Raw genomic sequence first — 24,110 nt, forward strand, 5'->3', positions numbered from 1 at the left:
AAATATGTATATGTGTAGCTATATGTAGTTTATCAGTGGTGTTAGCACCCATAACACAAGTTAACTAATAACTTAGAATGGGGCTAACCGACCGTGTGTGAAAAGGTATCCCGACATTATTATATTTAATTAACAAACCTCTTTGGATGTAATTTACAGTTTAAATTAGATAGAACCGCGCCTACAGTCGGCATGGCGATTAAAAAAAGTAATTAATCCGTCTTTCAGATAACCCTAAAATAATGGACACGTATTTTTTCTTTTCTGTCACACACAAATATCAACGAACACCACGATTGAATTTTGTTTGCGTAACTTTTGAGTACTTTTAATATTTAACTATAGCTCTAGTTTTTGGTTGTTAAGTATACTCTGGTAAATATTCTGTTAAAAAAAATGTGTCCAAAATTTTTTGCTAATCTAAAATGCGTTATTTTTAGCACTATTTTTCACGCCTGTTATGATCGGCAGTGTGCCTTGAAAAAGTGTTAACATAATCAGCCTAATTTCAATAAACGAATTTGATTTGACTTGAAATCAGTTATGGACGTTTTAGATGTTTTTATTTACATAATGTTGTTTTCCTATAGCCTAAATGCTATCAGTAAACTTCCTCATGGGAATCCCAATATATTCCTGATTTAATTTCGCTTTTATAGATTGAATTAATGAATAATTTCGTTTTTTTTTTTCACAGGTCATGCAGAAAGCCATCTCCGTGCTTGAGAAGAAAGAACGTAAGTTATACACATCACATATAAGTTTAATTAGAAATTACCCACTTATTAGTGTTCGAAGTTAAAGCACAAAATGTACAATGTACAACAAGTAAATTATTTTAATCTCAAAAATTAATGGGCTGCCTAACTCTCCCTTCATGAATGAGCAACACACTTACACAAAGATTTTTTCAAATCGGTCAAAATAACTCTTCAATAATATTTACATGACTGCCTCGTTGGTCTAGTGGTCGCAAGCGGGGCTGCTGTGCTCTAGGTCTCGGGTTTGATTCCCGGGTCAAGCCGAAATCGCTCTGTGGGTTTTCTTAAACTTTCACAAAGCAGACCGCAGTCTGGAGTTTGGTGATTGATTCACCCTTGCATCGGAAAACACGTAAATGTCGATCCTGCGCCGGTCCGGATCCTGCGCAAGTCCGGATTTGTATCGGGTTATGAGAGTGAAGGAATAGGGAGCGCACCTGTGTCTCCACAATTGCTCGTGCACTATAATATGTCCTGCACAGCTGGCTGATCTCCTTAAAAGACAACAGCCGCCGTCGCCTAAATCGGCCGTGGACGCCATTATTAATAATTACATATTTTGTGTCCGCTATGGGCAAAGCTAAGCATCACTTCTAATGCATTAGGTACCTGGTATTCAATAACTGCAGGTACAAGATAACGCATTTATTTGCATACCATGCACATATGTGTAGGCGTATGAGTCAGCGGCCATTTGATCAGGGAACGAAAAGTAGACGCTGTCTCTTTCTATTGCAATCACAACAGCACTTGTAAGACGGGGACAGATATTGTTACCAGGCTCGATTTATTTCGCAAACATTGCTATAAAGAACCACAAGGTTAACTAAGGTCGGGCCCTTGGGAACCGCGCGCTTATTTCCATTAGTTTTCCCACTCAAAAACGGTTATTCAAATTAGGTTGATAAATCAGCACTTTTCTAACATCAAAAGACAGCCCCAAAACGTCCGCCCTTCACCACTTCCTATGTGTTTTTGCTGGGAAGAAGAAATGGCGCAACGAACTCCCCAGCTTAATTTGATAGCACTTTAATTAGTAGCACGTAACGTGACTTAACGTAACGTAAGTGTTTCTTAGAAACACATAAGACTATCCTACTAATATTATAAACGCGAAAGTTTGTATGTATGGATGTATGGATGTTTGTTATTCTTTCACGCAAAAACTACTGAATCGATTTTAATGAAACTTTACAATAATATAGCTTATACATCAGAATAACACATAGGCTACAATTTGTAAACATATTGTTCGAAATACTAAACCTGCGCAGACGAAGTCGCGGCCACCAGCTAGTTATTATAATAAAGTACATAACGGATCCAGTTACTTATAGCTGAGCAAGTCATTCCTGAATTTGGCTTGGCCATGCCACATTTATTACAAATCGGATAAATCGTAAAAGCATGATTCAAAAATCAAACTCGTAAACTCAGTGAAAGAATTTTTCAAATCTGTTCAGCTGTTTCGGAGCCTTTAGGGTAGAAAACAATGTTTCCTGTTTATTTACACCTACTAAAACATACAATAAAGAGGAAATATTTGGTTTGTTTCTACCCTAAAGGCTCAATTTTTCTATTTTTGCTACAGGACTACTTTGATGTTTTTATTTTTTTTAGTAATGAATATCTGACCACATATTATGTAGGCATGCTGTGGCAACTTAGCATTAATATTTAAGATATCATAATGACATTCATTGTAACAAGAAGATGAAGTTCAGTCTAAGATTTGTTGGTTGTCCTAAATAAATAAAAATTATTTGTTTATTTCATAGATGTGCCAGTGCTAGTCCAGTTCGCGTTGTTGGAGCGCAACTCGGGTGCCCGCGAGCGAGCCGAGGCGCTGTTCGAGCAAGTCCTGGCTGTGTACCCGGCCCGCGTCGACGTGGCCAGCGCCTATGTAGACATGCTCCTCAAAGCCGGCGACAAGGAACATGTGCGGTAAGTCAAGAAAAGAAAGAAAGAATTTTATTATTAATCGAAAAAAAAAATATTTTGAAATTTTATTGCCATTTACACACATTTTATTTTGAAATTGCAACCAAAGACGCATAGGTACCTTCCTAAGAGCCTTTTTCCCAAACTGTGTTGGGGTCGGCTCCCAGTCTAACCGGATGTAGCTGAGTACCAGTGCTTTACCAGGAGCGACTGCCCTATCTGACCCCCTCAACCCAGTTACCCAGTAAACCAAAGACGCATACCACAAACTGAAAATTAGACACAGAAATAGTAATAGAATAGTTATCACCATCATCTCCTGAGATTTCCCAACTATGTTGGACTATGTTGGGCTTTAACGACGTCAAAAATCATCAAATGATTATTTCCCCCTCCCGCTGTGGGTTAGCAGCGGTGATGGAGTGTCAGAATCTTACTGACTAAAAACCGTCGTGTTTCGTCGTAGGCCTTTAATGTACCAGGGCCGCGGTAACTCTTTCGAACAATCCCGCAGCCCCGGAAGCTAGGTTTCAAGGTCAAAAATAGGCTCTGTTTCGCTGGGTCCACGATCAAAACAAGAGCTTTTACTGAACCGGATGCAGCTGAGTACCGGTGTTTTACATAACGCGACTGCCTATCTGACCTCCTCAACCCAGTTACCCAGGCAACCCTTGGTAAGACTGGTGACTTACTGCCAAAGATGTTCAATGGCGGCCGGGATCGACAGTTGACCTGTAAATACGTTTGCAGGTTTTTAGGGTTCCGTACCCACAGGGTAAAACGGGACCCTATTGTTTTCGCTCCTCTGTCCGTCCGTCCGTTTGTCACCAGGGCCCCGATTCTCCTAAGTTAATAATGTCAAAATCGAATAGAAATCGAATCGCAATATGATCGTAATAGCAGTTTTAACCATATCGGGCATTCTGCTACTAATAAAAGACCAATCGTATTCGATTGACATTTGATTGGTGTGCGATTGGTCTGCTATTTTGATGATTTTGGTCTATACGGTAGTTTGCTGGACAATCATTTGCAGACAAAATGATTCATTATTGAATGACAGAAAAGGATAAAAACGTTTATTTCAAAGAAAACATTGCGGAATGCCACATACGCTTCAATCGTAATCGAGTCGGGATTGGATCTCAGTCGAATCGAGTCGAACGTCAATCGAATGGCACTTAAGTAAAATTAGGAGAATCGGGCCCCAGGCTGTATCTCATGAACCGTGATAGAGAGTTGAAATTTTCACAGATAATGTATTTCCATTGCCGCTATAACAACAAATACTGAAAACTAGAATTAAATACATATTTTGGGGGGCTCCCATGCAACAAACGTGATTTTTTTGCTCATTTTGCTTAACTTTTATTCGTTCGTCTTACGATTTCTTGAATTCTTGCTTTGCAGGCAAGTAATGGAGCGAATGACGTCACAGAAGTTGCCAGCTAGGAAAATGAAGGTTTTGTTCAAGAAGTGGATCGAAGTGGAAGAGAAGATCGGAGACCAGGAACAGGTGGACAGGATACGACAACGCGCCATGGATTACATAGAGAAAGCCAAGTTTTAATCGATATTATACTTAATCAATATGTAATAAATATACCGAATTTTTTCTTATCGTTTTATTTCTATTTAGCAACCTAATTTTTCACAACTTTTTATGGACTTTGCCAATTCGACTGAATTTAGTTTACTACGTATTCATAGATCTTACTAGTCACGACCTACATACACCATAACCGGACTCCTAAGACTTATTTTATTTATTTGGCTCACCAACAATTGTTTACACGATACAAATTTTAAATACAATAATCATAACAATAACTTGTGTAACAATTTCTTAAAGGTAAGCACAACATGCATTAAGATTATCTTTACAGATTCTGGCCTAAAATTACGACGATATGTGTCAAACATGTCAGAAAATATCAATCTTCATGTCATAGAGACACCTCACTACGGATTTCAATAACTGATCAATCTGTTGTTTTCGATTGGAGATAGAATTTTGACATTAGCTACATATAGATTACTTCGCGGCTTCGCCCGCGTCGAGTTCGGTTATATAGCATTTCCAAGAGAAAGAAGAACTCTTCAAAAGTCCGGGATAAAAAATATCCTATGTTCTTTCTCAAGATCAACTCTATCTTTGTAGGTACCAAATTTTATTAAAATCAGTTCAGTGGTTTAGACGTGAAAGCGTAACAGACAGACAGAGTTACTTTCGCATTCATAATATTAGTAGGGATGTAAAATTTCAATCTCTTATCGAAAAACAACGGTAGATCGGTTATTGAAATGGGCAATTAGATCTAAACAAATGCGTCATTGTTGATATTGTGGAAGACAGCATCAATTAAGTAAGTTCCCTTGGTTAGCTTCTAATTAAAGTACTACAATTCTATTAAGTAAATAGCTTGTGGGCTATCATACACTTCAACTGTTGTAATGTCGGACGTGGGTGGAAGAAACAAACAAATTAGGTAATTGAAAACACGCACATATTGCAGGTATTTAGGGCTCGGCTAGATGGACACTAACGCTAATTGTTTTTAGGAACTGAACATACTTTTGTGCGCCTTGAGACTGCCTGGGGCTCGATTCTGCTAAATTTACCCGACTGAGATCCAATCACGACTCAATTATGATTGAAGCGTATGTGACATTCCACTATTTTTTCTTTTAAATAAAACTGACGTTTATGTGATCCCTTCCCCAAACATAAAACGTTCGAAGTGCGTCAGATATTCTACCGTATTTGTTCTACATAAGGATGATTGTTACATGAATTTATCTATAGTTGTATGCACGGGGCGCGGCAGGTATCATTAGTAATGCAACCGCAAATCCGCCTACCGCCCATTCACCAACACTACTGGGGTACCTAATCAATTCCAAGCTCGGAATAATATCCTCCTCCGTGTGTCGTTTGTCCTCAAGGCTAAGGGTCGTGACCTTGAAGAGTCAACTTCGCCATCTTGTCCTGTCTTCTACGTGGATGACTGCAACTTGTCTGCTTATATCTCTGGCTCTTTTAACATTGATTTTACGACGAATGAAAGTTCACCAATTTGACCTCTTTAAAAAAAGTAATTAAGGGTACGCAGGTAAGTAGATCTCTGCCATAGATTTCCTTTTGGGAGGTGAACATAGGGCCGAAGCTAACATGCGTAAAATGAAGTCCTTTTGAGATTGTTTGCGACCATTTTAATCGATTCGCTAATAAGAATGTTTTATGAATGGTGAGAACTGCCTATACGTACTGCGATAAAATGCCTATTTTAATTGGGGAGAGTGTAGCTTACCAACAGTGAACGAATTTTTCAAATCGGTTCAGTACTTTCGGAGCCTTTAGCGTACCTATAAACAAACAAACAAAAAAATGTTTCCTCTCTATCACTTCAGTCAATTAGTATGGATGAGATTGAATAGCATAGGTATTAGAAAAAAGCACGCGTACGTACAAAACTTACTTAACCTTTTGAACGCCAATGTCGGCTATAGCCGACATGAGCAAGCGTGCCCTGTGCGCCAACGACGGCTATACTCGACAAAAAACAGGTCGCAGAAAAATACAAAATAAACCTATTAAATCATTACTTTTATGTATTTTTTAGTAGATATTTAAAATTAAGATTTTCGGGCTTGGCGTACAGGGCAAGGGAATACCGATATGGCGTGGCGGTGAAAAGGTTAAGTGTCTTTGACCGGATACGGATCTTACGAAACCATAACATAAGCTCCTCTCAAGCTCAAGATACTTAAAATTATAGTTATATGTCAATGCTTAAAATACACAAAGCTATCAACATTCCTATCACATACCATTATTTCAATGTCATTCGAAACAGCTCTATGCTTGTCTATGGTCGTGAAAATACTGCGAACAAGTTAGGACAGGTCGAGTTTTAAAAGCTGTGACCTCTAATCTAATAGCAATTAATGTCGGTAACTTTAATTAATATTCTTTATGACATAAACAAGCTTTGAGATAAAAATCTCCGTTACAATTTATTGCATGAGACGGAAATTCTTTTATAATCATGTCAGAACAGAGATGGTACTCCTATAATGCTATGCATAAAGTACAGCGACATCTCTCGGGAGATTAGGTTACTAATTTCTAAAAACTAGATGGTTTTATGTATTTTGCGTTTTCGGTGGTAAGTTTGGATTGCGTGATCCGTTGTTAATTACATATTACTTTTTTATTTGAAAGAAGTTAGGGCTGGAACGAAAAAACATTACACCGCACTTTGCGCGTAGGGGGAGTGCAGTAATAAATATTATTTTTGCACTTTGTACCTATGTTCTTTATTTCCATTCTACGTGACTTTGTAAGTAAATAATGCCTGACTAAGAAACTCTCAGGCTCTAGTACCTACGATAACAAAACATAAACAAATGTTTTCATGCAAAATTTTCATAGAAACAGTTGCTTTACGAAAAGCTGCATGATGTTTATCTTGTTGATGAAAGTGGGCCTCAAACTCAATTTGTGGCGTAAGAACCTTTATTTAAAAGAAGAAATAGCGGAATGCCACATACGCTTCAATCGTTATTGGATCTCAGTTGGATATCAATCGTATGTCACTTAAATAAAGTTAGCAGAATCCAGCCCCTGAGTTGAAAACTGACAAATGAACATCAACGCGCAATGATGAATACACTCGTACACTTAACAATATGATAAGCTATAAATGTTAACTGAGTATAAATACGTATGTATTATAAATTATGTTATGTAGCGTGGTCTAATGGGGATCAGTGTACTGTGCTGATTGTGATGACGTAAGCATCATGCACGGGAAGCCGACTGGATGAGATTGCACGTTTTGGCGGCAAACGCAGCTTAGCAAGTTCGCTGGTATGTTGTGTACACTTATTTTAATTTTATGCGTATTTAATTGATTATTATTAGAATCAAGTTTTCTTATAAACTATATCTTAAATCTATGCTTGATTGATTTGAAAGTGGCGTGAAGTGATTTAATATAAACAATTAATTTAAACTTTGCCAAGGTAAGTTACTACTTAGAAACTTCAACAGGTGAATTTTCAATGTTTTTGCTTTGTGCCTTCAGTGAAAATGCCGGATATTTATTTTTGCTAAACTTCAAAAAGAAAGGAGTTTCTCAGTTTGACCAGCAAGTTGGTATATGTGTATTTGTGCGCGATTATCTCAGAGCTCAACCGATTTTCATGCGGTGTTTCGCTTTAATGATTTGATTAGTTTAATTAAATACTAAAGCTCGCTCTTTTTCCCTCTGTCTCTCCGTCTGTCCGTCCGTTCGTCCGTCCGTCTGTCACCTGGGGAAAAAATAGCGGAATGCCACATGCGCTTCATTCTTCGATTTCTTTAATCGAGTCGGGATTGGATTGCAGTCGAATGTGAATCGTAAGTTGCTTAAGTAAAATTAGAAGAATTTGGCCCCAGGCTGTATCTCATGAACCGTGATAGTTAGAGGGTTGAAATTTTCACAGATGATGTATTTCTGTTGCCGCAATAACAACAAATACCGAAAACTAGAATAAAATAAATATTTTGGGGGCTCCTTTACAACAAATATGATTTTTTGCTCATTTTCTAAATAATGGTACGGAACTACGGGCACTTGGCCGGTTTTGTTTTAATAGCTCTATTCTATTTGCTAGTAAAATCTTGACTTTACACATAAAACATTCATAAACTAAATTAAGTAACACACAGAACCTATGCGAGTTGGGAGCTTGTTCAAAACGTTATTGCTGCTGTTGAAAAGTATTAAAATGGAGAATGAATGAACCATTTCTTTCTTATAAATGCAGAACGTACCTATTGTTACTTGCAACACAACCACAGATATTAAGCGGCCAATCCTGACCAAGTCCTTAAGTGTAACATTCCGTCATGAATCGCTTGGAGCATTGTTTTTCTTATGTGTAACTTAAGACGTTCAAAAGGTTAAGTACTTACCTACATTTTTCCGTTTGTGTTTTTAAGAAATTGTATTGTGACCATTTATGTTGTTGAGCAATTCTGAAAATTTCGATTGGTTCAGCAACGTTTGATGCTGACCATATCTACCTTTTTAGAAGTTTAACAAAAACTTAAAATCACCATCACAATGGGCAACTAGAATCAAACTTAGTTATAATTTTGACGTTCATAAGTGCTTGTAAAGGCCTAAATGAAATAAATGATTTGACTTTGACTTTGACTTTGACACCACTAATCACCATCCTCATCCTCCGAGCCTTTTTCCCAACTATATTGGAGTCGGCTTCCAATAAAATCACCAGTACCTAATATAAAACTACTTTTACGGATTTGATCGCGGTTATATTAATATCGTTTAATCCCAACGTTTCGGATCCTTTACACTCACACTACTTTACTTTCACACTACATTTAATCAACAAATGTAGGGTGTAACTAAAATAGCAAGACGATCAACACCTTTGTCTGTCCGTGACCATGGACGCTGTAAAGGATGCGAAACGTCGGGATTAAATAATATTAATATAACCGCGATCAAATCCGTAAAAGTAGTTTTATTATGACTAATATTGTCAGAAGTCAATATACCACTATTTTTTTTTTCAAGAGTACAAAGGCTCTATAAAAACCATGAAACTAGTCCCACTAAGGCCCAAGTTCACTCACCAACAACATAAATGTCCGTATTTCCTAAAACAACTGTTTAATTTGCAAATCGGACGTATTCGTAGTAAACAGTCGTTTTCAGAGAACTAACGTTTCTGTTGTCGGTGAACTTAGGCCTGAAAGAACATGAATTATGTTCTGACAATGAACCTCGCTAAGGTATTTTATGATGCGAGATTAACCCTGTGATTAGGGCTGATCTGTCTGTCTTCTGTCAGGGGCCCGATTCTCCTAAGTTAATAATGTCAAAATCGAATAGAAATCGAATCGCAATATGATCGCAATAGCAGTTTTAACCATATCGGACATTCTGCTACTAATATAAGACCAATCGTATTCCAACGACATTCGATTGGTTTGCGATTGGTCTGCTATTTTGGTGATTTTGGCCTATACGGTAGTTTGCTCTACAATCGTATTGCAATAGTTAATCATTTGCAGACAAAATGATTCATTATTGAATGATAGAAAAGGATAAAAACGTTTATTTCAAAGAAAAAATAGCGGAATGCCACATACGCTTCAATCGTAATCGAGTCGGGATTGGATCTCAGTCGAATCGAGTCGAACGTGAATCGTATGTCGCTTAAGTAAAATTAGGAGAATCGGGTCCCAGTTTTAGTCATAAACTAAAGTAGGTAGGCAGGTACCTACGTAGGCACCTACAGTTGTCGTAAAATGCGCTGTCGTTCCGAAACTGAATTCCGAGCATAACTCCGCGTTTCTGTCCATATTCATAACTTAGGTAACATTTTTTATGAATTTAGAACTACCTATTATTTTTATCTGGTTAATCGCAGTAGTTTCCTCTGGCTGTCGAATGGCGATTAAAACTGCGGCGAACATGATGAATCGGAAGTCCACTGCCAGGCGCATGAGAACGTGACTAAATTATTTATTATCATTCACATATAACAATGCAACAAGTTAATTTCAATGGGAAATAAAATTATATAGGCCTTAACTCTGCATACGTACATTCTAAATCGTCAGCTTCTCCCAACTATGTTAGGGTCAGCTTCCAGTCTTACCGGATGCTAAGTATCTACTGCTTATTTGACCTCCTCAACCCAGCTACACGGGGAACCCGGGCCCTTGGACTGGAGTCAAGCTTTCTGGATCTGAATACCCGTAACGTCTGCCAAAGATGACAGCCAGGGCCCATAAATTTAAAATGTTTCGAAATACGGATGATCTCGTCATGAGAAGATGGTCACTTATCTATGGACAAGGCCGTGCCAAGCATTGCTTTACCATAACTTCGATCGACCCGTGCAATCTAAATAAATGTCAATCACGTCGTGCGCAATAATATACGACTCAAGTGAATTATTTGATAACTCTCGTCAAGTTACGAGTCTCTGAGAAATCGTAATATTATCCGCGATGTCTTTAGTCTTGACTCGGGCTGCCATCTCGAATTTCGCCAAACCCGGACAAACATTAAAAAAACCCGGACATTTGGCGTAAAAAAATATGTGATAGACATAATTATAACACTAGAAATAAAAATAAGATAGCTATCCCGCAGTTTAGATTATCTAAAGTACATACATCTTTCATGGGATATTGTGTCAAATGTTATAATAAAATACCAGACAACATTCTGGAACTAAATGACATGCGGTTTAAAACTCATATAAAAGCCACACTTTGTAAGCAAGCATATTATAAATTAGAAGATTACATTCAAGATAAAAATGCTTGGAAACATGCTGGTCCTGCTCCATAGGACATACTGACAATATCGAATTAATTAACAAATTAAAATTACACCAGCAAATAAAATTGTATTCATCTTTTGATTATTTGTTTGTAACTTTGTACCAAAATATAAACCAATTTGTAAATGTGAACACCATGTAGCATTTTAATTGTCACTTTATCCCCATTTGTCTTTGCGATTCTACATGATCTTCGCATGCTTTTACTGTATGTATCAATACATACAAATTGTAATACTATATTATTTTTAAAAAGAGTAACCATGGAGTTTCTTGCCCGTTCTTCTCCATAGGAAGCTACTTTTGGAATGGGCAACTAGAATCAAACTTAGTTATAATTTTGACGTTCATAAGTGCTTGTAAAGGCCTAAATGAAATAAATGATTTGACTTTGACTTTGACTTTGAAAATCGCATTTTTTCCCCGAACGAGTACGATTTTTTTAAACAAAATAATACCTTATTTGTAACCCATTTACTTCTTGTCTTCTGTCTTGACTAACACAAATACTCATACCTACGCTATAGATGTGCTTTGCAAGTAAAAAATATGTTAAAATTCTTTTCATTAACAGTTACTTACCTTGTTTTAAAACTGTTTTTGTAGTTAATTGTCAGCCGTGCTACCTGTCAAAGGATTTATCTTTTAAAAGTGGGCCAACTAAAAAGGGCTGTATTCTGATAGAACACGTCCACCTAATCCTTTGCTTGGTACTTAGTTGAGTGAGTTCATAAATTCTATGTTGTCGAGTAAACAATGAAAAATGAATAGGTACTTTTTTTTTCAAAATACTTTCCAAATGGTACCATTGTCATCAGGTCTGGATCTGATAATAGAAACCCTGAGAAATCAAGGGCCACTTTCGGAAATTGTAGATACCTACCTTCACACTTCAAGTAAAACTTGACATTCAGGTGTGTGACTTATGCAGGTTAAGATGATGGAGACTACAAAGAGACGAGGGAATTCCTCAACGGTACCTATAGGTAGCAACTAACGCGTGTTTTAGAGTACCTATAAAAGACAGGAAAAATGAGCTGAATGATTTCGCAAACATCCGTTCTTCGTCAATTAGTCAAAAAGGACCTAATTAGCTCGTACCTATTTTCCTGTTACTTAATAAAGTTAAGGATCAGTCTATTTATTTAATTAAAATAATAAGAATACAATTTATGATAGGGAAATATTAAAACTAAGTATCAAAATATTCATCCGCATCGTCAGCGGGGATCGTGCCCTAAAGCAATGCATATCCTTTGGCCGAAGTATAGGACACCCTTTGGTCACGAGTGGAGTCCACTAATCGCTTACTGATTTCTCGAAAGAGTCTGTGGGCACTTGGGCCCCATGGTCCCAAGGTTTCAACCCCAAACGGCTCAAAAATGCAATTGCCGGTGAGGTTTACATATTTGTGCCGTTTGAGGATTTCCGCGGTTGCAGCAGCTGCACCGACACAGCTCGCCGTACTGGGAACGTGGGAAGGTGCAAGGGTGTCGACGCAGGTTGCGTCCCACGCCAAAGACCTTCCCATCTTCCAAGGCATTATAGACATCCCGTCTGGTCTCTTGCCATCGTCGCTAAGCCTGTGGGTTCTAAAACGGCTGGCACTCCGGCGGTGACAAGAGCACGACGGATAATGTCATTTATGATGGCGTGTCGTGCCATGCGACCAGCACTTTTGCTACAGGAAAGACCATGGTACCCAAGGCAGTCCACAGATTCGCCGCACTGACAGCGATGCGGAGCCCCAGAGTGGGAGCGCCGAGGCGTAGGCATGTAGCAAGCCGGAATGTTGTGTCACCCAGCATGGTCCCAACGCTGGGTGACGGCAGTGCGTGAAGCCATAGCCCTGACTCCCACTCTCCCACAGTCAGTAGGCGGGCACGCTCAGCAGTATTGACAGATGTTTCAATTAGTTTATTTCTCGTCAATCTGCAGAGCGGCTCGTCCCACTGTCTCTGGGAAGCCGGGTTATCAGGGAAGGCTGTATTTGGGCAAGCCACTTTCCAGGCGTTCATACCTTCAGTCAGAAACGGCACCTCAGAATCGATCAGTGAAGGGGCTAAAATTTTGCTTTAGTGCCGCAGACCGAGGATAGGAACGCCGGTAGACTCCCAAGCATTTTTTTGGGTCGGCTACCAGTCTAACCCGATTCTCCTAATTTTACTTTCTTTTACCTTCGACTGAGATCCAATCCCGACTCGATTACGATTGAAGCGTATGTGGCATTCCGCTATTTTTTCTTTGAAATAAACGTTTTTATCCTTTTCTATCATTCAATAATGAATCATTTTGTCTGCAAATGATTTACGATTGCAAAATTATTGTACAGCAAACTACCGTATAGACCAAAATCACCAAAATAGCAGACCAATCGCACACACACCAATCAAATGTCAATCGAATACGATTGGTCTTTTATTAATAGCAGAATGCCCGATATGGTTAAAACTGCTATTGCGATCGTATTGCGACTCGATTTCTATTCGATTTTGACATTATTAACTTAGGAGAATCGGGGCCCTGATGCAGCTGAGTAAGTACCAGTGTTTTATAAGGAGCGATTGTATACCTGACCTGCTCAACCCGGGCAACCCAATACCCCTTGGACCCTAAATTAAGTTGAATGTTTAAACCAAATTATTTGAATTTTCCAGATGTCAGACTCGGGCGAAGAGTTGTTCAGAAACTGCGAGGTCGATTTTGACGTAAGTATCTACCTATATCACTAGAGTAAATACCTGCTGTGCTTATAAACATGAGGGATTACTTGAAAGGGTGCAGGTTAAATGTCCATGCCATGTAAAGCCGGAACAAAGCCATCCTACACAAAATATATTCTAGTTTTTTATGCAATTTTTAAAATATTATTATTAATTTACAGTAAGTGTACCTACATGAGGCTACACGCAATGGGTAATAAGTTAGATAATAAGTGTAACACATAATTTTACTATTTATATTCTATAGAATACTCAGTTATATTAAAAACTAGCTTCTGCCAGCGGTTTCACCCGCATCCCGTGGGAACTACTTCCCGTACCGGGATAAAAAGTAGCCTATAGCCTTCCTCGATAAATGGGCTATCTAACACTGAAAGAAATTTTCAAATCGGACCAGTAGTTCCTGAGATTAGCGCGTTCAAACAAACAAACTCTTCAGCTTTATAATATAAGTATAGATTGACTAAACTGATACTTATTACGTAGGTTACACATTTCATTATGATAAAATTTTATTTTTATTTATTAGAACTCGAAATCAAATCAAATAATAAAATTGCAATATATAAATTGTCTCCTAGCTTAGTTTCTTACCTCCCCACTCAGAGACATTTAATGGTTACTTGCCTAAGCCATTCCTTAGTGAAGGATTTGTATTGCATTCCGCCACAAAGGAGTGACTTAAGTAATCATTAAATGTCTCTGAGTGGGGAGGTTAGGGTCAATTCCCACTGAAAGAGCAGCGGCCGGCAGCGGCCGTAAGAGCACGGAAAATGTAAGAGCGCGGCGCGGTGCGGCCCGCCGCGCTCGCGCTCAATCCCTTGCAATTACGGCCGCTGCCGGCCGCTGCCGGCCGCTGCTCTTTCAGTGGGAATTGACCCTATAAATGGTTTAATATGACATATTTCTCCATGTTCCAGCGTGTAAATACATTGTTAGAAGAAGTAATTAAAGAAAAAATGCCCAACTCCGAGTCGGACACGCCCACTGATGGTTCCGTACGTATTATCATCAGTTATAAACAGTATTTTATATACTGATAAACATGAAAACTGAAATTATACGTTAAAGTACACATTTTACAATAGACGTGACCCAAGTCATGTCAGGGTGGGGACGCTAAATCTTTGTTGCGATATATCTTAATAAATATTTTGTTATCGGCACGGATATTGAGCCCTGACCTTCACCTGCGCAGAAGCGATTTATTATCTACTATATTAGAGGTTTATTGCCTTGTGTGTACAGTGCGCAAAGCGATCCCCCACTCTTCCGCTGAGATCTCAATATCCGTGCCTAATAAGAATCACTATTTTTAATCCTGTCATCACATCTAGAGTCACAAAACCTTACCTCTAAAACCAGACTTAAAAGTGCTTCAAATCTATTTGCAGATTTAATAATACAAAAGTACTTAGATATAATAATACCTACAGAAAAAAACATTGCTTGCATTTGCTGCTATCGGTGAAACGCGCCGCAAATAAGATTGGGAATAGGGAAAAATATTTATCTAATTAGGCTCCTCTGTGAGTTAAGCTTTAAAACAAGATTTTTATCAACATAGGAACACTGGGTAAGTTCTGATATTTAAGCAATTTATTAATATTGTTTCAGGGTTCGGCGAAACCCAGAGCCCCAAAAAAGCGTCCGGTAAGTCAGACTCGAATTTATTCAAATGTACCACATTACCATTATGTTAACAAGTAACCATTGTTAAACCATTAACTATGTCATTCTAACACAATCTTTATTAGTTCACTAGCTTCATCAGGTCAGCAAAATCAAACATCTGAATCGTCTGATATTGAATTTTAAGGGCCCGTTGACTTGAAAACGGATGTAAGAAGAAAGCAAAGAAGATTGTGGCTATTTCAAGGGCAAAAGCGCACGAGAAGATGTATGACTCCCTAGATAGCCCAGCTGGTCAAAATGACTTTTACCGATTGGTTAAATCTAGGGAGAAAATGACAAGAGATGTATGCCAGATAAGGTGTGTAAAGAATGGAGACGGAACGGTCCTTTCGAATGATGTGGAGATTAAAGGTAGGTGGAAGGAATATTTTGAAAGACTGATGAATGAAGAAAATGAGTGGAGCGGTGTGCTCCATCATAAAGCGGTGAACGAGGGCCTTGTAAGAAATGTATGTGAGGATGAGGTCAGATTAGCAGTGAATGGAATGAAAAATGGAAAAGCGATAGGGCCAGATGGAATACCAGTGGAAGTGTGGAAATTATTAAAGATGGATGGATGGAAATGGCTGGCTTTATTCTTCAATAAGTTGTTGCAAGAGGAAACTATACCAGACGAGTGGTGCAATAGTTTCCTGGTGCCCATTTTTAAGAACAAGGGTGATGTGTTGAATTGCAACAACTATAGAGGAATAAAGCTAATGTCACATACTATGAAAGTGTGGGAGAAAGTTATTGAAAGGAGGCTGAGAGAAGAGAGTGATATCGCACGAAATCAATTCGGTTTTATGCCTGGTCGGAGTACAACGGACGCTATATTCTGTATTCGCCAATTGTGCGAAAAGTACAGGAGTGCACACAAAAACTTGCATATGGTGTTCGTTGACCTCGAGAAGGCATATGACCGGGTGCCTCGTGAGGTTTTGTGGTGGGCCCTTGAGGAGAAAGGTATACCAGGGAAGTATGTGCAGTTGATCCGAGCGATGTACGGCAGATGCCGTACAGAAGTCCGGTCCGCAGCGGGCACTACCACCAGCTTCAGTGTAGGTGTTGGCTTACATCAGGGGTCCCTCAGCCCGTATCTCTTCCTGCTTGTAATGGACTCTATATATTAGTTCTTTATAACACCACTGTAAAGTCTATTTGCGGACAAGTTTTCCTTGGCGTCGGTTTTCAGCTGTTCTCAAACCTTGACTTTTTTAATACCATTAACAAGGCATCTTTAATAATAAATTTATTACCATGTTCTTATTACAATTCAAGTGGTTTGAATGAATCCGCATGACAAAACTTTATTTAAAAAAGCCTAAAACATTTTACTTACCTACCAGTTTTTTTTGTTTTAGTCGTTTTGATTGGACTAAAATGAAAAATTTTAATGAAGGGATCCTAAATTATTACCTTAATTGTATATTGTAAATCTTATACTCACTTTAAAAAAAAGTATGGCGACTACTTCTATCTATCGTTTTTTTTTCTTATCTCGGCTTTTACTGTCTTTAATTAGCTGACCAGCCAAGTATCCGCTACAAAAGTTAGTGTTCAGTTCCCATAGAGCGTTAAATCCTTAATTTAAAGAACACAATGTAATGTTTGTTTTAATAATAATTACATTACATTTTATACCGTGGTTAAGCTCATGTCAGTACCAAAACTATTTATTTCACTACGAGTCACGGCGTGTCTTTAATTATGTGACCACGACTGTATATCTAATTTTTTTTTTGGATTTCAGATGAAACGAGACCGTGAGACCAGTGACGGTAAAACAGAAAAGGAACAAAACATGAATGGGGACATGGACGAAGATGAGGTGAAGGATCCTTTGTCATTAACTATAGAACGTAAAATTTGGGATGTAACTCATCGGAAATTCCTGATGGCCCGAGACCTCAAGAAACTGAAAGACCTTCTCGATAAAGATATAAAAATAGGAGAGTGTTATAAGTCTGTGTTAGATGCGGCTTTAAAAGACTTTAAAGTTCTGAAAAACCGTTTACAAAGTATGCAACAAAAACAATCTCAAAAAGAGATCGAACTTCGTAATAAAATAAATGAGATGTTGAGAATTGAGTCAGAGACGAAAGTTGCTGTTGATAATAGTATTGAAGCGATGAAAAAAGAATATCTTAATAAAGAAACAGAAATATCTGCTGCAATTGGAAAAATGAAAGATGAAGAAGCTCAAACGAAAATTAAGATAGAACGTGATATCAACAGCTTAGAACAAAAGTTGACTACAGCGAAAAGAGATTTCGACAATAATATCAATATTATGCTAAAGAATGAACGTAAGGAAAAAGACAAACTTCAGTCCGAGATAGATAAAATTGAGCAACATTATGCCGATTTAAAAGGAGACTCCGACAAAAGGATCAATGCCATGCAAAATGAGCTAATTTTGAAAGAAGAAAAATCAAACGCCGAAATTAAAACTATGCAAAGAAATGAAACTGACAAGATTCGTGAAATTAAAGATAAAATAAAACAAATTCATTCCAAAGAAGCTAAATTGAAAGTGGATATTGAAAATAAGATAAAACACAAGCAGAATGAGTTAGCTGTGAAAGAAGCATGTTTAAATAGCAAACAAAATAATAGAGCTAGGCATCCCGAAGAACACAATTATGAAGCAAGAAGCAGTGGCGCAGCGTGGCAGGGGCAGGGGGCGCAAATGCCCCAGGCGGCACGTTTTAGGAGGCGGCAAAATTCCATAATAACCTACTGCAATAATAATAAATAATAAGCGTTTAAAGTCCGCCGAGGTATCCTCACCCTTCAGCCGCTCATGTTTCATTGGCAGGTGCCATAGTTCCCGTAGTGTCCCCATTCCTAGTCCATTAGCATCCTGTGACAATAGCCCAAGTAGTTTTCATCCATAGTTAGCAATAGTTTAGCCCCGAACCGGGGATTGTCCTTGGGTACGTTTCTAAAGTGTATTCAGGGATAATCGTCGGTTTTGTGTCACCATTTCGCCCAACACCTTAGTGCGCTGTATAGCGAGTAGACTCGACTGCCTGTATATGAATCACTGCTGCAGACTTTCCACTTCGGTGATAGACCTGCAGTGGTGATTTGATACAGGCAGTTATCTTAGGTTAGGATGCTTTGTTTTGTAATTTACTAACATAGTAATTAAGTAAAAATTGTTACTAACAAAATGGGTCATGGTCACTTGAATAAATGAATTTAATATATATTTCATTAAAGTTGTCTCAAAAGGGCTTCAGCGTGTTGGCTTCGGCCCCACGTTCTCCTCCCAAAAATCCGGGACTATAGTCCCGCGGTCTGGTAGAGACATACAAATAAAAAATAAAAAATCATTTATTTGCAAGAAATATGGTGTTGGTATAGAAGAATGTAAAAAAACAGTAAGTATATATGTTGTGTTGAGATAGTTTTAAGTTAATTTGCTGCGCCCTAACAGGGTAATGTATACCTAGGATAAGGATGCATTTCTGTAACTGTATACATTTTTGCAATAAATAAATAGAATGTGGGAAAAATAATTGTAGGGTATAACCTCCATAACACGGTCTAAGTGCATGTTAAGGTAGTTAAGGTTTATATTAAATTGTTGTCTTCAAATGCGCTCCGACGCGCTTCCAGCGGTATGCACTGGGCTTGTAGGTACATAAGTCTATGTCCGAAGCCAGCTGTCTATTCGCTTATATTTGCACTTGACTTTGCTCGCGAAGTCACGACGATCGCAAACACGGTCTTTATAATCAAAAAGACTGCAAGAATGTTGCAATTCTGTTTCCTTCAGTTGTAGTCTGATAGGTTGATACGACAGTATTTACTCAAGTTTTAACTTAGAATAAACATAAAAAAATACCTCTATTGTTACGAAATATGGTGTTATTATTTTGTTGCATTAAAATATATGCATTAATTTTAAGTTAAGTATAATTTTAGCAAACTGTAGGTAGTTTTATGCGTTCATAAGATGGGATGTCAGTTGAAATAAAAAAATACTTCTAAATGTGTTGTAATTCAATAATATGCAATTTTTAACCGACTTCCCAAAAAGGAGGAGGTTATGTATCTAGCATTCTATCTTTTTGGTTAGAGAAGTCAGAATCATTGGTCAGAATTAAATCTAACATACCTACTGTACAGTGTACCTCCCTTCTTTTTTACTACAGTTTATTCATAGACGTATCTACATATTTTAGACCTTTAAAATTAATATTTTAATTTTTTTTTATTCAATCTTAATTTTAATATGTTGTACTTACCTAATAATTTTTTTACCAAAATACTGACCAAATATTCTTTTGTAGGTATTATATTTTTGTATTAAACCTGATTTTAAAATTAGATTTTGGTCTTATTATACCCACCTACTATAGGTACTACTGTACCACAATAATAATATGTACCTCGTGTGTACCTGTGTCGCATCCAAGTATCTCGGGCTGATACGATGTCTTGGTACGATTCCCGGGTGGGGCCGAAATCACTTTGACGGTTTTAGAAACTTTCACAAAGCAGCTCGAAGCCTGCAAGTTGGAGATTGGTACACCCGTGAATTGGAGAGTTCCTACGTTAATGACAGTCCTGTGGTCTTGCGCCTGATGACTGTTTGGTCGTGTCAGCTTGCCGTCCCGTCGGGCCATGAGAGAGAAGCAATAGTGAATACCAGGTCTATTGTCCAAGCAAATGCTTGTGCAGCTGGCTGATCTCCTTATATGAACTCGTGCCGTGGCTGACACTCGGCCAGGACGCCATTATAAAGGATTGCCGCAGTAGCAGGTTAATAAAATATGTTTTAATTATTAAAAAACTACTTATATTTACAAATACTTGAACATAAAAGTCTTAGTCGATTTTAACGTGTTGTTTACCATAGTCTCAGGTTTTGGCATCGGTGGGGGCGGGGGAGGTGGTGCTCCTTCTACAATATTATTAATTACTGGCACTTGATTTGGAATCTTATCACTAATTGTAGGTACGCTATTAAAACTACGGACACCATAAATGGAGACTGGGGCACAATTTTCATACCCTAATTTCGCGTAGAAGTTTTCCTGTCCTTTGGTGGATAAATGTAGCATCTTTAATTTTAATATATTTTTGCAGTATTCTTCAACTTGTCTCATCAAATAGCTACCTAGCCTTTTTCCTCGCATAAATTTACTGATAACTACAGTTTCTATAAAACAACTTTCCGGTATGCTGGGTATAGCAGTTAATTTACAATGCCCAAGAAGGCGTTTCATATCATCGATGAGAATTAAGCTTGTTGGCAGGTGGTTGCAGGAGGCTTGAAGTGACATCATCCGGGCGGTCTCGCTGCGTGGCCACTCATCGTTGATTAATTCACAGCATGCTTTTAAATAATGGGGGTTTTCGTGTAAGCGTACTACTTGAAGATTCTGCGTTTCCATCTTCATCCACTAAAATAATGAAATATTAGTTAATGACAGGGGTGGTAGAATTTAAACATCAAAGATAGCAACATTTTATTTGACAGCATTATTTGTAAAATGACAATGACAATTTTGACAGTTAAATTTATGTTGTCTATTGATCAAGGTTAGAATTTGGGATTTCCAAAGTTTCAAGCTTTTCAGCGAAATTTGTAACATTGGAGCAGGTATTATTAATATATAGTAAATAAGGATACTTACAAATTAACTATGTCCATTTCTGATGCTCAACCTCACGCTGGGACAGTATTTGTGATTTTTATCTGACAAAGTTTTGGAACATCTTGTGCTCCGCGGGCACAGCACGGCCACAAACTAACCTATTTATAGCTGTCACACACATGTTTAGCGCAGACTGTAATGTAGATCGACTCTGTTTTCGTATGATCTAACTTATTACGACATTAAAGCTACGTAGTTTGATTAGATAATGTCGAATTGGAGCTGAAAGATTGCATCTATCCAAACACTACGAATTTAACGCGAGATGGTCCTAAGACCACAAGTATATCGCAAAATATTCTGATCAAAACGCTTTAGCAGTTACGGTAGCCTAGCGACAGCCACTATTTTTATAAATCTAAGCAGGTGTTTTAATGCCAATCAAGTTGCTGTTGGCTAGATGTAGGTATCAACAAAGAAATGTAGTTTTGATCCTCATGTAAACCTCATTAAATTAGCTGAGGATCTGATGCTGTCACTATAAAAGTTAAACTTTTAACAAGAAAAGAACCATTTCCTTCTTTTCATGTCTTTTTCTTCAGTTTTCCATGAGTTTTCTTGTTTTAAACTTTCAGGAATATTTTTTTATGATATTTAATATTTAAATAGTCAATAAAACTTCACTCCTAAAGAGTTTATTTAGTTATGTCTTCTCTATTTATTGGAAGACATTTCCCTGCAGTAGAACTACTAATAGTCCACAATCAAAAATTGTATTTTTTTGTAATTCAAAGGTCCCACATACCATGGATGGTGATGACGACATACCCTCACTGTCTGCAGAGACATTTGCAGCTCTCCAAGAGTTCTATGCAGAGCAACAGAAACGGCAGGAGATACTCAACAAGCTGGAAGCTGATAATAAATTGAAAGAAAACATTTTATTTGATGAAAACTGGGTAGGAAATGTTGAATTAATGGTATTTATTCTACTATGCATTGGTCAGCCTAGGTGGACCTTAACTTTTAGTTAGTTTAAAATCAATTAGTCTTAATTTTTAGGGTTCCATACCCAAAGGGAAAAATGGGACCCTATTGTTTTCGCTCCTCTGCCCGTCCTTCCGTCTGTCACCAGGCTGTATCTTATGAACCGTGATAGTTAGAGAGCTAAAATTTTCACAGATGATGACATTTTGTTGCCGCTATAACAAAAAATACTGAAAACTAGAATTAAATCAATATTTTGGGGGGCTTCCATACAACTAACGTGATTTTTTTGTCCGTTATAAATAATAGTACAGTTTTTATTATTGATGTTTTAAAAAAAATTACTGGTACTGGCTATCTATAAATATCGAGTCGTGGAGTCGTGGTGGCCTAGTGAGTCGTGGTGGCCTAGTGGGCAAAGAACCAACCTCTCGAGTATGAGGGCGCGGGTTCGATTCCAGGTCAGGCAAGTACCAATGCAACTTTTCTAAGTTTGTATGTACTTTCTAAGTATATCTTAGACACCAATGACTGTGTTTCGGATGGCACGTTAAACTGTAGGTCCCGGCTGTCATTGAACATCCTTGGCAGTCGTTACGGGTAGTCAGAAGCCAGTAAGTCTGACACCAGTCTAACCAAGGGGTATTGGGTTGCCTGGGTAACTGGGTTGAGGAGGTCAGGCAGGGCAGTCGCTCCTTGTAAAGCACTGGTACTCAGCTACATCCGGTTAGACTGGAAGCCGACCCCAACATAGATTGGGAAAAAAGGCTCGGAGGATTGATTGGCTATCTATAAATATAATTGTCCTGTTTCAGCAACTGAGCCAGTTCTGGTATGATGAGGCGACGGTGCAGTCTCTGGTGAAGGTGGTGGACAGGTCTGTGGGAGAGGGGGGCAGGGTGGCACTTGTCTCCTGCCCCACCCTTTTTGTACCTGTTAAGAGGCAGATTGGAGATAGAGCTACAGGTAAAAAATATTATAATTTAATAACTTTAATACAGACATGATTGTAAACCAAAAATGTATTAGTAAATGAAGAACATTGTATTATAAATATTTCAATTATTAATGGAAAAAAAAATACAGATTAAACATTTCCAGCCTGCATTACTGCTGCTAAGATGGCAATATAAAAAAAATTGTTTACCAAATATTTTATTTATTTCAAATAACATCAGATCCCCTCTGTTTCCAGTTACTCTGCTGGAGTACGACCGTCGCTTCGAAGTGCACGCTCCCGACTTCGTATTCTACGACTACAACACTCCGGACAAGTTGCCTCCCGAAACCCTCGGCTCCTATGACCTGGTGGTGGCAGACCCTCCCTTCTTATCTGAAGAGTGCATCTCCAAGACTGCGCAGACCATCAAACTATTAGCAAACAATAAAATTGTAGTGTGTACTGGAGCTGTCATGAAGGATATGGTACACCAGCTCTTGGGCTTGAGTCTGTGCGAGTTTCAGCCTCATCATAGAAATAACTTGGCCAATGAGTTTTCGTGTTACGCTAATTTTAATTTAGACGAGATTCTGAGATGATCGTGAGCGCTATTTTGATGACTAAATTAATCAATTTAAGTTTTACATCCCATTTCAATTAATTCTTGAATTTTATATGTAATTTAAATTATATGAAAGTATGTAGGTAACAATCTTACTAGATGTAGTTTTTTTGCATGAGGCAAAAAGACATCTGGGCATTTATTAATATAAATATTACTTGTTATGTAATTTATGTGGCTAGAGAGCATAATGTATATATTGTATTGTAAGATTTTATTAAATAAGTTACGAAAAGACTTGAAATATAAAACGTTTAATATAATGGTTGTCTTATTTACGAAGTGCAATGAACTCTCTCACGGGGGACGAAGAACGTTACTGGTCACGCCCATTCATTGATTCGAAGTAAGAAACAATTCCTTTATTTAAATCACAGGCAGTCGGGTACAGCGCTAGTGACGAGCAAGGGTAGGTGCATGCCGTAGACGTTATCGACTGACGCTAGCTTCGCCGATTTTATATGTTGCTAA

At 38.0% G+C, this 24,110-nt stretch overlaps 3 protein-coding genes across 11 annotated transcripts in view; 2 read left to right on the plus strand and 1 right to left on the minus strand.

Annotated features, from left to right (window-relative positions):
* The window catches only part of LOC110382141 (protein RRP5 homolog), a 44,284-nt gene extending 39,966 nt beyond the window's left edge, over positions 1-4,318 (plus strand). The window contains exons 19-21 of the mRNA XM_049848661.2: positions 698-737; positions 2,540-2,705; positions 4,113-4,318. Coding sequence (XP_049704618.2) covers positions 698-737; positions 2,540-2,705; positions 4,113-4,272 — 366 coding nt within the window. The 3' untranslated portion in view covers positions 4,273-4,318. The remainder of the gene's footprint in view (positions 1-697; positions 738-2,539; positions 2,706-4,112) is intronic.
* Positions 4,319-7,463: 3,145 nt separating this feature from the next.
* On the plus strand, positions 7,464-23,902 carry LOC110382154 (EEF1A lysine methyltransferase 1). 9 transcript variants are annotated; one of them, XM_064039910.1, is made up of 6 exons: positions 7,582-7,730; positions 13,736-13,786; positions 14,722-14,799; positions 21,885-22,049; positions 22,893-23,043; positions 23,273-23,902. In XM_064039910.1, exons 2-6 carry the CDS (start codon positions 13,736-13,738, stop codon positions 23,614-23,616), a joined length of 789 nt encoding a protein of 262 aa, XP_063895980.1. In that variant the 5' UTR covers positions 7,582-7,730; the 3' UTR covers positions 23,617-23,902. The 9 variants fall into 9 exon arrangements, with proteins under 9 accessions (XP_063895979.1, XP_063895976.1, XP_063895980.1 ...); XM_064039906.1 differs by lacking the exons at positions 7,582-7,730; positions 21,885-22,049; positions 22,893-23,043; positions 23,273-23,902 and adding exons at positions 7,465-7,575; positions 15,419-15,454; positions 17,229-19,816; XM_064039905.1 differs by lacking the exons at positions 21,885-22,049; positions 22,893-23,043; positions 23,273-23,902 and adding exons at positions 15,419-15,454; positions 17,229-19,816.
* Positions 20,266-21,288, minus strand: LOC110382150 (N-alpha-acetyltransferase 80). Its single transcript, XM_021342643.3, has 2 exons — positions 21,130-21,288; positions 20,266-20,895 (listed from the first exon to the last, which is right to left on the minus strand). The coding sequence occupies exon 2, from the start codon at positions 20,890-20,892 to the stop codon at positions 20,293-20,295; it is 600 nt and encodes a 199-aa protein (XP_021198318.2). The 5' UTR covers positions 20,893-20,895; positions 21,130-21,288; the 3' UTR covers positions 20,266-20,292.
* Positions 23,903-24,110: the final 208 nt, after the last annotated feature.

The sequence above is a fragment of the Helicoverpa armigera genome, chromosome 20, assembly GCF_030705265.1.
Source record: "Helicoverpa armigera isolate CAAS_96S chromosome 20, ASM3070526v1, whole genome shotgun sequence".
Classification (NCBI taxonomy): Eukaryota; Metazoa; Arthropoda; class Insecta; order Lepidoptera; family Noctuidae; genus Helicoverpa; species Helicoverpa armigera.

Coding starts and splice junctions, on each gene's coding strand:
- LOC110382154 (XM_064039906.1), top strand. CDS start 13,736: ATGTCAGACTCGGGCGAAGAGTTGTTCAGAAACTGCGAGGTCGATTTT. Junction 14,800..15,418: donor ACACGCCCACTGATGGTTCC/GTACGTATTATC, acceptor ATATTGTTTCAG/GGTTCGGCGAAACCCAGAGC. Junction 15,455..17,228: donor GAGCCCCAAAAAAGCGTCCG/GTAAGTCAGACT, acceptor TTTGGATTTCAG/ATGAAACGAGACCGTGAGAC.
- LOC110382150 (XM_021342643.3), bottom strand. CDS start 20,892: ATGAAGATGGAAACGCAGAATCTTCAAGTAGTACGCTTACACGAAAAC.